We start from the raw sequence: 12,648 nt of genomic DNA, 5'->3' as shown, positions 1-12,648 counted from the left end.
CAAATGCCCCTCCCGAAACCCTGCCTAAAGAAGTGACCTTTGGGGTGCCTGGGTGGCTCGGTCAGTTAAGGGTCAGACTTCAGCTCAGGTCATGATCTCGTGTTTCATGTGTTTGAGCCCCGCATCGGGCTCTGTGATGACAGCTCGGAGCCTGGAGCCTGCTTCGGATTCTGTGTCTCCCCCTCTCTCTGCCCCACCCCTGCTTGTTCTCTCTGTCTCTCAAAAATTGAATAAATGTTAAAAAAAATTTTTTTTAAAGAAATGGCCTTTTATGTCTTTATCCCTTAAAAAGAACCAAACGGCTCCCATTCCAATGGAAACCATTTTCTTCATAACTACAGGGTTATTTCTGCATAATTCTGTAATTACATGTTATATCCATAATCCTCTTTTTCATTATTCCTTCTCTTACCACGAGACTGCCTCTAACAAAGGAACAGGAGACAAACTTTCGTCCTTCTATTTGTTACAAGTGTTAACAAAGATCTTGAAAGAAAATATTTTCAGTTAGCGGCTATTGCAAAACAAAGATTTAAAATAAGCACACCTGGGATGCCTGGGCAACTCAGTCAGTTGAGCGTCAGCGTCTTGATTTTGGCTCAGGTCATGATCCCAGGGTCATGGGATAGAGCCCGGAGTCGGACTTCATGCTGAGTGTGGAGCCTGCCTGGGATTCTCTCTCCCACTGCCCCTTACCCCTTCCTGCACGCACACACACACGCCCCCTCTAAAATACAAAACAAAAATAATACTCATTACATTTCTTTCTTTTTTTTTTTAATTTTTTTTTTTAACATTTATTTATTTTTGAGACAGAGAGAGACAGAGCATGAACGGGGGAGGGGCAGAGAGAGAGGGAGACACAGAATCCAAAGCAGGCTCCAGGCTCTGAGCCATCAGCCCAGAGCCCGACGCAGGGCTTGAACCCACGGACCGTGAGATCGTGACTTGAGCTGAAGTCGGACGCTTAACCGACTGAGCCACCCAGGCGCCCCTCATTACATTTCTTTATTGTACTTGATCAATTGCTTTGTGTATAAAAGTATAATACTAGTATTAAATAAAAATAAAAATTTATTTTAAATTTACCACTGGTAAGTGTATACATGGTATAAGGAAAACCAGACCCTTTCCGGATCACGGCCAACTCACAACTTCCATCCTTTTACATCCTTCTTTGTACTGAGTCCCAAGAAAACACAAGTTGGTTCACCGAGTCCTGAAGCCAGTATTCTCTCTTGTTACCAACGAACGCCCACGTTGTGAGGAAATAGTTTTCTCTGCAAATATTCCACCAATTCAACTCTTGATTTTAGCATCTCAATCTCATAATAGGGGATCTGTAAAGGGAGGGAAATAGAATACGTCACACAATCCGTCATGTTCTGAAGTCACCCTGGTGTTTCGGTCCCTCGAACCCTCCGCCGCGGCTCCTGGAGGGAAGAGCTCACGGCTGCTCGGCAGGTCTCCCCAGTGCTTGCGAGGGTGCCCGGCACCCAGTGCGACTCAGCAAACGAGCCACAGAACATGCAGAGAGAACGGGCGTCTCGCGTGGAGAGAGGCTCACATTTCGGGTCAGGGCGGAAGGGGAGCCCGAGCCAGAATCTGGATGCGCAGAGTGGCGAGACCAGTCCTCTGCGGGAAGCAGCGGGGCCAAAGGGAGAGAGGCAAGAGAGCGGAGGGGGGCAGGGGTGCGAAAGAGACCGCTGAGCACGGGCCGACCGTGGGGGGTCTTGGATGCCCAGATGCAGATGGGTTTCCACTTCATCTTGTAAGCAGTAAAGGAACAGTAAAGGTTTCTCAACACACACAGGCATGTCAGTTTCAGGAGCGTTAATCTGGGGATGTAGGTAAACTATGCAGTGGAAAAAAGTAAGCAGACGGGACAGCAGAGAGCAGACCAGCAGACTGGGAACACACAGTCTGGGAAGCTCCATGAACATTCGCTGCTGACTCCACACAGACCTCCTCGCTAAGAGATCGACAAGACAAACACAAATAAGGGCTTAAGCTTAAAGGTACGATGATGATCCTGGTTTTAACAGGGTCATCTCGGCTATTTCTATTCATTCAATCAGAGGGACATTAAAGCAAAACAGGTGCTCTAATAATTCAGTAATCCTAGAAGCAGAGGTTAGTATAGCTTAGAAAGGGTATATGGATGCCGCACTTGAGAAAACTGTGGGTCTGAATATTCTGTATTTCAAAATATAAATACAGGGATTTTTTTTTTTTTAACTGGGAAAATAATGCTCAAAGTTGGCCTTTAAACTAGATGTAAGATGCATGGTCCACTGGGCTGGCAGACCACCTAGCCCTCTGGAGAAAACACATCTAAATTAGAAGTCGCTTTGGGGGAGAAGAAAACAGGTGAATTCCTACCTGAACAACCTGATAACCAAGCAGGCGCAGGTGTCTTTGTTTAATAGCTTCCTTTCCCAGTAAGTGTCTGCTATTCAGAGAAAATCTTTTTGGATCATCAATGCATAGTGCTAACCTGAAAAATCGGACGGAGAAACTTAGCTCTTAAAACAATCCAAAATATTTATACATTTTTCATGTAAAGTGTTTATTTGGGATTCGGCTATTCCTGTGTGTCAACGTTATTTTCAAATAAATCATGAGTGTGCCATTCTTTAATATGCTGAGAAAGCAATCTTATTAATATTAATGTTTCTGTTACAAGGAATTTCCAAAATTGGGATGCTGTTCAGTAGTGTCTTTACTTCTAGAAACACGTCTATTTTCCCACCATGTTTTTAATGCTTTATTTATTTGGGGGGGGGGGGGACAGAGAGAGAGGGAGAGAGACAGTCCCAAGTAGGCTCTGCACTGACAGCAAAGAGCTCAGTGTGGGGCTTGAACCCAGGAACTGTGAGATCATGACCTCAGCCAAAATCAAGAGTCGGATGCTTAACCCACTGAGCCACTCCTGTTTTCCCACCTTCTTAAGAAAATACCATCGAGGGGGCGCCTGGGTGGCTCAGTCGGTTGAGTGTCCGACTTTGGGCCAGTTCATGATACGCGGTGAGACTGAGCCCGCATCAGGCTCTGTGCTGACAGCTCAGAGCTTGGAGCCTGCTTCAGATTCTGTGTCTCCCTCTCTCTCTGCCCCTCCCCTGCTCATGCCCCATCTCTCTGTCAAAAATAATAAACATTAAAAAAAAAAAAAAAAAAAGAAAACACCATCGATTATTAATCCCAACAAGTTTTGTAACATAAAAACCACACCAGCTTTCTTTACCTTTTATGCACATCTTCATCAATCGTAAATGGCAATACTAATCCTTCTTCATCTAATTTAATTTCCACATCTGGTGAGAGAAGAAAGGAAACATTCTCCGTGTGATACCCTCACAAACACTACATTCCTTTCCTCCTCCTCCTTTTGTTCTGAATTCTCCCACACTGCAATTTACCAGCTGCGCTGGAGGCTGCAAAGAAATGACCACACCAGACCATGGTGAGAATTTTAACGTAACCAGCTCTACCATCAACCAAGTCAGCCTTAATTTCAGAAGGCTCAGCCACTAAATCAAGGTGTCGGGTGTGATAAGAACTGCACGTACTTCCTCTCTCTCCTTGAGGTGAGTATTGGGAACCCTTCACCCCAGACAGGAAGCAAAGCCAGACTGTAGCCTATACAAGTCGCCACTTTCATCACGGAGTCTCCCAGAGTCTCCAGGGTAGGCAAAGCCTCCTGCACCCCACTCTGTGGTCGCTGGGCACGGCAGAGCCCCACTTCCTCCCCTCTGATGTCCTGCTATTCTCTTTGTGAAAAGAGCCCCTAAAGGAGGAGGGAAGTGAGCTACGACGTCCTGAAGCCTATAAAACACTACCTCCTCGGAGCTGATTTTCTTGTAGTCATTCATTTAAAACACTGTTAAGGGCAGAAGGACGTGAACTCTCCCGTCAGCCCCACCCAACAGAACTTTCCGCCGTGATCACATGTTTGCGCCTTGGCTGTTCCAGCACGCCTGCCACCAGCCACCTGTGGTTCTGAGCCCTTGACATGTGGCCAGGGCAACCAAGGAACTGAACTTTGGATGGTTTTTAAACTTTAACTAACGTAAATTTAAGTAGTCACAGGTATTCCTGGCTAGGGTGTCGGACAGCACTAATGTAGAGTGGCACAGCAATTATACTGGCTAATGATTACCCAGCACTTGCTATGCTCGGGGTATCACTCACTTAGTGCTTAAGCAAGTCTGGGTCACTATTCTTCGTACTCTCATTTTACAGAAAAGGAGCACGCGGAAAAAGATTACTCTGCCCAAAGACATTCCCCAACCATGTGGCTAACAGGTGAGACTCCCCCCACGCATCTGGACTCCACGGCCCTACTGCTCACCCATGGTTCCAATTTGCCTTCGGGGAAGGGCCAACTCCGTTTTGTATTTCCTGACCTTCCAGTGCCTGCGAAGTCCGGCATATTCCCAAAGAGGACAGCAAGCCAAGCCCGGTAAAGGAGACTCCCAAGTACTTACCTATTGTATAACAATAGGGCGTTAACACTTTTGAAGCAAAATACATTCTTGCGCCCAGAAGGTCAATCAGTCCAATCCTCACAGATTTGTAAAGCTGAAAATCCACAGGCGTCTCCAGAGAACAGCACGGAGTAAGAAATGACCTCACTTGATATTTAGGAAGAAGTTTCCGACCCTGAAAATTGTAGGTTTAAACATGAGAAAGGAAGATACGATCCAAAACCAGAAAATAAAACAAGGTTACCTGCGAATAAGTCTGATCAATATTACTCTAGGAGCAGAATACTTTTCCAGATTAACGACAAATACCTTCCTCAAAATGACAATAGAAAAATATTCTTGCGATAGCTCAAATCCAATAGTTCGATAGATCTTTTAAATGTGTGGGGTTTTTTTAACATTTATTTATTTTTGAGAGACAGAGACAGAGCATGAGGGAGGAGGGGCAGAGAGAGAGAGGGACACAGAATCCAAAGCAGGCTCCAGGCTCCGAACTGTCAGCACAGAGCCCGATGCGGGGCTCGAACTCATGAACCATGAGATCATGACCTGAGCCAACGTCGGACGCTTAACCAACTGAGCCACCCAGGCGCTCCTAAATGTGTTTTAAAAGTAGTCCATGGTCATAGAAAGAAAGAAAGGAAGGAAGAGGGGGAGGGAGGAAGGGAGGAAACAACAGTGCTCTTGCAGCTCAAGAAACATCTCTTTGGAACTCTTAGAATTGCTTTAAGGGCCTTAAGGACACTCATGTTTTTAACAGAGGACAATGTGATAAGGGTGACATTTCAATTTACCAGGAGAAGGAGAGCTACGTAATAAATGGTACAGCCGGTAATCCATCCAGAAGATAACCAAGTGAAAGTTCTAGCACATGTTGAGGACTGCCATAAATTCCAGGTGGGTTAAAGTGCTATAAATACAGTAAGGGAAGGGAGCATTTTTAAAAATTTAGTAAAATATGTGTATTACCTTAGGAGTGGTAAAATATTCTAGAGAGAGGAAACCCAGAAACCATAAAAGATGGATACATTTGACTATAGACAACTTGAAAATTTCTGTAGAGCAAATAGAGATCATAAACAATATTAAGCTACAAGCCCCCCTCCCCCAAATGAAGAACAAAAACTAGGACCAAGTATGTGCAACATACATAGGAGCTAATATCTCTATCTCACAATGTGTTCTAGGACAAAAAAAAAAGAGAGAAAGAAAAAAGACAACCAATAGGAATCTGAGTCAGGAGGTAATGAGGTAATTCACAGCAAATCGAACAATAAGCATTGTGAAAATATGCTCAGCTCGTTAAGATGCAATTTAAATATGTGACACGGTACTTTTCCACGGAGTCAAATGACAATGATTCAAGGGACTAACCACGCTGGGCAACAGAAACGATAGGTAAAGGGACATCTCCAACTATCAGGGGAAACACATCTGCCAGTAGTCCAGAATCTAGTCCGCAGTCTAGTCTCTAGATTGAAAAACAAAAAGAATGCACTTAATCTTCATGCATTGCCCTTGAGGAACATCCATGGTAGACTGGGCATATTAGAGCCAACTGTCCTCGGAAGAGCCCCGTTCCAAGGAAAGAGAGAAACAGGAGTGTTCGTGTATTTGTGCACGTTTGTACATAAAACTGCTAACACCACTCCTTCAGGGATGGAAGGAAGCTGAGGTAAGTAGCATTTACTTTTATATGCCTTACTACTGTTAAAGCTGTTTTGTTTTTTTAAGTAGGGTCCACGCCCAACATGGGGCTTGAACTCACAACCCTGAGATCAAGAGTCCAATGCTCTACTGACTGAGCCAACCAGGAGTCCCTGTTGAAGCTGTTTTAAAGAAGAAAATAGGAGTGCCTTTCCATTCTTCCTTCTTAATCTGAAATGAGCTGCTTTTTTTTTTTGTTTTTTTTTTTTAATGTTTAGTTTGAGAGAGAGCCTGTGCTCATGAGCAGTAGTGGGGTGGAGAGAGAGAATCCCAAGCAGGTTTCACGCTGTCAGCGCAGAGCCCGATAACGTGGGGCTCGAACTCACAAACTGGGAGATCATGACCTGAACCAAAATCAAGAGTCGGATGCTCAACCGACTGAGCCGCCCAGGCGCCCTGAAAATGAGCTAGTCTTAAATGTGATTCAGTCAAGGGAGGGATGAGCAAGTCTGGAGAGGCCATGTGTGATCTTAACCAAGGTGCTGGATTAAGTTACAAGAACGAATCTCTGGGGTACTAGACAGGAAGCACCAACTCCACCTATCAGGTGAGAGTGAAACTTCTGGCTTGGCGTAGAAATGTACTTGAAACAGTTTAGGATTTGCTCAGGCCTAACCGAACGAGGGATTCACATTTACTATCTAACAGCTGTGGGGAGTACAAGCCCTTCAAGGCCCTCAGAGCGCATCCAGGACGCTCTGAGTCATGTGCCTGCAGCACCCCACAGAACCTTCCAAGAAACCTTACGCAACTGGAAATGGGTACTTCCAACACAAGAGAACAGGTATGGGGCCAATTTATCAAAGAGAAGGCTACCTAGTGGGAAAGTAAGTTGGAGTGAATGAAAGCTCTGCTTTCTGATGAGGTTACTGAGACAGATCAAAAGAGGAAAAACTTAAAAGATGGGGAGGGAGACACAAAAGAAAGCCACCCCCACAGGGAAATAAGGTTAAGAAGACCCCTGCTTTTACCTTATAGAAAGGGCATTCTAGCACTGAGGTTAGGAACAGTTGGGTCAGCTGTGCGAGGTTCAGTCTGTCCACGTACGATTCTTCCCCTGAAACGAGAAGCATTCCAGTTGTAGGTAAGTTTGAATTTGGTTTGTGAAGGAACATCACAAATGGACGATGTACACTAATCACTCTGGAAGTAACGTACTATTAAATGGCACTCGGGAGGGGCGTCTGGGTGGCTCAGTCCGTTGAGCGTCGGCTCAGGTCATGATCTCGCGGTCTGTGGGTTCGAGCCTGCATCGGGCTCTGTGCTGACGGCTCGGAGCCTGGAGCCTGCTTCGGATTCTGTGCCTCCCTCTCTCCCTGCCCCTCCCCGACTCATGCTCTGTCTCTCTCTGTTTCAGAAATAAACATTAAACAAATTTTTTTTTAATAAAATAAATGGCACTCGGGGAAGAACTTGTCAGAGTTAACCATGCCTTCTGGCTTGCCATCAAATGCCATCTCATTTAAACTTTTTTGTTTTAAGTTTTATTTGAGAGAAAGAGAGAGAGCATGAGAAGGGGAGGGGCAGAGAGAGGGAGACACAGAATCCGAAGCAGGCTCCAGGCTCTGAGCTGTCAGCACAGAGCCCGATGCGGGGTTCGAACTCACAAACCGCGAGATCATGACCTCAGCCGAAGTTAACAGTCGGATGCTCGACTGAATGAGCTCCCCAGGTACCCCAATGCTATCTCATTTGAACTTCTGAGGAATTCAAGCTATAATGAAAAGTCAACAGATATGTTAAAACTAGTGAGAATTTCCTTTAGCTGTGGAGACAGACATCTGACGTTATTTGGGTGGCCTTGAAGATGACCCACACCCTTTCTGAACAGGGGAGTCTACAGTTGCTGTTGTGGCTTCTGACATATTGGCATGACTATCACCGATGCCACACCATGTCCCCGCGAGACTCAGTTCAGCAGTCTGTGCACCCGGAATGGTTTTCTCTGTGCAGTGCTCCATCATTCTTTAACTCCGTATTTACACTGGCATCTGAAACTTCACATGTCTTCTTTAGGTTATTATGGAAGAGAAATCAAAGGCACCGCACGGCTCAGGCTAAGAGGTAGATGTGCGACTTGAAAACATCACGCACGCACTCAAGGGTTAATTTTTCCACTCCCCAAGTTATAACCAACTCACCTTGCAGCTGCTGAAGAAAATAAGGGCTGAATATTTTTGCCATAAAGTTGACCGGATGGCATTCGATGAGTGAACACGAATGGAGAATTTTCAATAACGTTTTGGGTGGAAAATATTCAAAACGAGTGAGTAACAGGTTTTCTAGCTTTCTAAATAAAGCAGAGGCGTTCGGTGGCAAATAATTGAGTTTTCCAAACGGTTCAATTAACTCGGAAACCTGACAAGGTGAAAATTTCTCTGACTGGCCAACAAAAGTTTCCGCCACTGCATCGAAGATGGGTTTTGAAAGAATCTGTTTCCTCCCGCAGTACTCCATGACGGTGCTGATGACCTCAGGATCCAAAGCGAGACACAGTGAGGCCACATGTCGCTCCAGGGCTGTTGTAAAAAATCGGTCATTGTGCCCAAAGTATATGAAAGCCTCCAGGACTTTTCTGAGCTCTTCATGAGTAAAATGAGGGATATGCCTCACAGCATATTTTCCCAATTTTATAACCAGAGGAAGTGCTTGAGTTTGATCAAGAGCCACTAGGGCAGTGAGCATTTGACTCATCAGCGTAGGACTCAAGTTGGAAACGACCGACAGGGAAAAGCTGTTTATCTTGTTGAGAAACGCTTGGTGTCGGTCCACTTTTTCAGCACATGCCTGCAGTATTCTATAAAGGGCCACGATATCCTCAGGGGCAAATGTTTCCAATTTTTCCCCTTGCAGTTGATATATAATCAGTTCTAGTGTCTCACCGCCTGGACCCTGCAGTCTAATCAGACTTTCCCCAAGGATACAGAGACTGCGGACTTCCAGGCCACCTCTTTTGACACGACGGCGGCTTTCTGCCACCAGGTTTAGTAACAAGTTACTCTGAGGGCCCACGTACAACAGACTCAGAGCTTGCAAAGCAGTCACCAAAGCCGTGTCCGACAGACTCGGGGATTCCTGCTCAAACCGAACGCATAAAGCTTGAAAGACACCATTCTCTAGTATTCCTTTTGGCAGCTTGTGATTGCTGTCTTTTTTTTCCACTTCACAGATCCGTTGCAAGGCTCCTGCTGCCAGGCTATCAGGCAAAGGTTGCAGCGTGCCTATAAAATGTAACACGTCTTCTGAGGAATCCAAGTCGTCGAGTCTCCTGTAAAACATCTGTTCATCCAGGCTTTTAGGATTTTGTTCAGGCCCAGCCCAATCATGTGCTTGAGAGAACACTGGCTCACCAAGTGGACGCAGGGCGTCTCCGTTTTCCGAGTGGAACTTTTTACAACAGGCATGATGGAACCTGACCCTGCAAGGCTCCGGTTGTAGTGAAGGGAACCATGGACACAGACGCCCCTTGACCATCTTGCGAACATGGTTTACGGGGTGATTTTTCAGAGCGGCCAGCGCGCCATGTATCCGAAAATCGGATAAATGGTAAAGGTTCCTCCGCAAGGTAATCAAAGCCATGCCATCAGATTCTCAACTCCTCTTGACTTCTAACTAAAGAAAATAAAGAAAACACGGTCAAACATACTGAGAACGTGACTCGCTCAACAACATGAATGCTTCTGAAACTGAGGATGAGTACTCATAAGAAACGACACACAAAAGTTTCCCACTGAAACACAAGCACCCCGAGATCAGTCGCAGCATCCCACAGCTTAGAAACGTGGCTGGCACCCAAGGATGGTAATCGCTATGGTTTCTATGCACTGTTGTGCCCCCTAGAGCTTAGCCCTCAGCTCAGTGAATGAAGTACTTCTGGTGTCATTTTATAGTCGAGGAAACTGATGCCCTCGGTTTTCTGTCCAGCTTCCAAGCTGGACACAGTAAGTGGCGGTGCTGGGATTCCCCTCGGGCAGTCCAGATCCGAAACACGCCTCCTACATGTTACGTGTTGGGTCGACGGAAGGCACTGCGTTTGGTTAACCTGACTCAAAAGGAGCAACGGGTTAAAATGGCCAAAATTCGTATAGGTCCACGCAAAGCAAAGGTCAAAACCACGTTTAAGAAGCCCTGAGGCGTTGGTTTCTGCCCGGAGTAAAGACCTGGCCAGTGGTAAGGAAGAAAAGGATCTAGCTTGGCAAAGAGGGAAAATGTAGGATTTAAAAGAAGATAAAGGAGGCGGGCGTGTAAAGGAAGAAGGTGGGCGGTCCGTCCAGATCTAAACACCCCGTGTGAGATTTGGGAACAGGAGTGCGCGCGCCAGAGGGGACGGGGCGCCCCGGGGACCCGGTCCTCCTTGGAATGAAAGGAACCCACGCGCCGGGCGCCCCAAACCCGACGTCTAGGGACCTTCGATAAAGCACCGGGAGGGAGGCGGCGGCGGCTGGAGAGCAGCGGAGGGGCCCGGGCAGTAACGACAGCTCAGCTATGCCGCGAGCCCATGCACGCCGGGCCGGGACACCTACCACGCTGGGACATCTACTGCGCTCACACCGCGGGAGGTCGTGCAGCGGCGAGGACCCTGGAGCCTCGTGGGCCTCCGTACGCGCCTTCCCAAGCGCCGGGCAGCGGGCGCATGCGCGGGGGCGGAGGCCACGCCCCGCGTCCGGAGCGCTGTGACTGGCACAGTTCCTTCCCGAGCTCATTGGTCCCCGGCGCTGACAAGAGTACGCTGGCGCCCGCTCTCCCCGTGGGTCTCCGGCCCGTCACCCTTAGGTGAGCGCCTGGCGGTGGCTGTTTCCTAAATGAGCAACCCGTCCTGCTGGAGCCTGGGGGACGCGCCCCAGGGTGGGCAAAGGCAGCGGCTTCTGCGCCCCCACGTCCCTCCCCCGGCCGGGCTGGGCGCTCGCGGGTCGTTCAGGAGCTTGGCCCCGCAGGGCAGAGAGCGGAAGGCGGGCTGCCCGGAGGCCGGTGCTCGGGGGATTGCGGCCGCCTTCCGGGAGCCGGCCCCACGTGGCGGCGTTGACCCACGGCGTGGGTCCCTCCCGTGGGCGTCTCTGTTCTCTGGGCTGGGGGCGAGGGGACTCGAGAATGTTTGGAGCACAGCCCCGGGCGGCAGGCGGGGTCTGTCTCCCTTGCTGCTGCTGCGCCTGTGGTTGCCGGGGATCCGCCTCTGAGAAACGCGGGGCCGTGGCACCTGCTTTTTAAGTGTTGGTGGACCCGGGAGGTTCATCCTCTGCAGCGCCTAGGAAGTGCTCGAGGGCCCAAGCTATAGTGATAAGCGGTGACAATTTCCATGTCTCTCGCTGCATTCCCACAGTTCTCACCGAGTCCAAATGTGTATTATCCTTAACAATACTTATGCGTTCATTCGTTCAATGTATCGAGCACCTGCTCTGTACCAGGCTATGTTCCCTATGGACATTCCATGATTCTAAACAGCCCATGATTCTAGACATGTTATCTAACCCAATTCTTTTCATGTCTTTCGTGGCTTAATTTATCCTTGGATGTAACTGGTCAGAGGAGCATAAACCTGCTGATGGTTCATTCTGGAAGAGCCAAGATTTGGTTTGGTGACATCTGTCCCCACAAGTTAACAATTCCCCAGTTTTATACTGGATGAGGCTGTGAGTGTTCCTTATTTTACTCCTGGTTTTCTTTTCCAGGAAAACATATAAACTATCTTGAGTGGGTTGGAAATATTTTCTCTTTGTACATATGTAAGTGTATCTACCTGTGCACCCACATATGTTTGATATTGAATTAAACCATAAAGCAGCGTATGTAGATTAACTTCAGTACTTTGATCAGTTTATTCGGCATTAGGATCATGTAGGAACAGAATCCTAAACTTTCATTGGAATTTTATTTTTAATTTTTTTTTAACGTTTGTTTATTTTTGAGCGAGCACGGCAGAGACAGAGAGGGAGACAGAATCTGAAACGGGGGCTCCAGGCTCCGAGCCATCAGCACAGAGCCCAACCTTGGGCACGGTGAGATCGTGACCTGAGCTAAAGTCAGATACTTAACCGACTGAGCCACCTAGGCGACCCTTTACATTTTTTTAAAATAAAAATATCTAAGACGTAGTGAACACTGCCGTGTCTCAGCTGTTGTTCAAGTCTTTGCAGCTAGCACATCTTTGTCAGGTGGGTACAATTGTCCCCATTGTAAGGGTGAGGGAGCTGAGACACAGATCAGTTGAAAAGCTTGCCTGAAGTTCTCATGTTTTGAATGATGGACCCTGAATTCAAGCCCAAGTAGCCTGACCCCAGAAACTGATTTCCGAGCCTTGAACTTAAAGCTTTACTCGTGGTTAAATGAATTCTCTCTTTTTAAGACTCACTGAGTTAATGCTAACAGATCTAGAGAAGTCTCTTTCGTATGTGTGGATATTGGTGGAGACTTAAAAAAGATTGTGAGGGAGAATTAATGCCTGTGGTGTACTACTTAA

The 12,648-nt window shown here is 47.3% G+C and overlaps 2 protein-coding genes across 5 annotated transcripts in view; one reads left to right on the top strand and one right to left on the bottom strand.

Annotated features, from left to right (window-relative positions):
- Positions 1–1,058: 1,058 nt before the first annotated feature.
- On the bottom strand, positions 1,059–10,825 carry FASTKD3 (FAST kinase domains 3). 2 transcript variants are annotated; one of them, XM_045442371.1, is made up of 7 exons: positions 10,718–10,825; positions 8,336–9,806; positions 7,166–7,251; positions 4,488–4,662; positions 3,245–3,314; positions 2,383–2,497; positions 1,059–1,340 (listed from the first exon to the last, which is right to left on the bottom strand). In XM_045442371.1, the coding sequence occupies exons 2-7, from the start codon at positions 9,771–9,773 to the stop codon at positions 1,242–1,244; spliced, it is 1,983 nt and encodes a 660-aa protein (XP_045298327.1). In that variant the 5' UTR covers positions 9,774–9,806; positions 10,718–10,825; the 3' UTR covers positions 1,059–1,241. The 2 variants fall into 2 exon arrangements, 1 of the variants encoding a protein (XP_045298327.1); XR_006702579.1 differs by lacking the exon at positions 1,059–1,340 and having other exon boundaries at positions 2,445–2,497; positions 3,245–3,434.
- Positions 10,760–12,648, top strand: part of MTRR (5-methyltetrahydrofolate-homocysteine methyltransferase reductase) — a 31,846-nt gene continuing 29,957 nt past the window's right edge. Inside the window, exon 1 of one of the 3 annotated variants that reach the window (XM_045442356.1) lies at positions 10,760–10,967. The gene's annotated coding sequence lies outside the window, so the exon portion shown is untranslated. The remainder of the gene's footprint in view (positions 10,968–12,648) is intronic. The other 2 variants (XM_045442340.1, XM_045442349.1) reach the window with 2 other exon arrangements.

The sequence above is a fragment of the Leopardus geoffroyi genome, chromosome A1, assembly GCF_018350155.1.
Source record: "Leopardus geoffroyi isolate Oge1 chromosome A1, O.geoffroyi_Oge1_pat1.0, whole genome shotgun sequence".
Classification (NCBI taxonomy): Eukaryota; Metazoa; Chordata; class Mammalia; order Carnivora; family Felidae; genus Leopardus; species Leopardus geoffroyi.
Note: the sequence above shows the minus strand (reverse complement) of the source record. Positions and strands in the feature narration are given on the sequence as shown.

Bases quoted from the DNA above. Each gene is read 5' to 3' on its own strand.
- FASTKD3 (XM_045442371.1), bottom strand. From the start codon at position 9,773: ATGGCTTTGATTACCTTGCGGAGGAACCTTTACCATTTATCCGATTTT. The intron at 7,252-8,335 runs GTGAGTTGGTTA...TTCTCGTTTCAG, and splicing joins TTTTCTTCAGCAGCTGCAAG to GGGAAGAATCGTACGTGGAC. The intron at 3,315-4,487 runs GTAAGTACTTGG...TTCTCTCACCAG, and splicing joins GCCCTATTGTTATACAATAG to ATGTGGAAATTAAATTAGAT.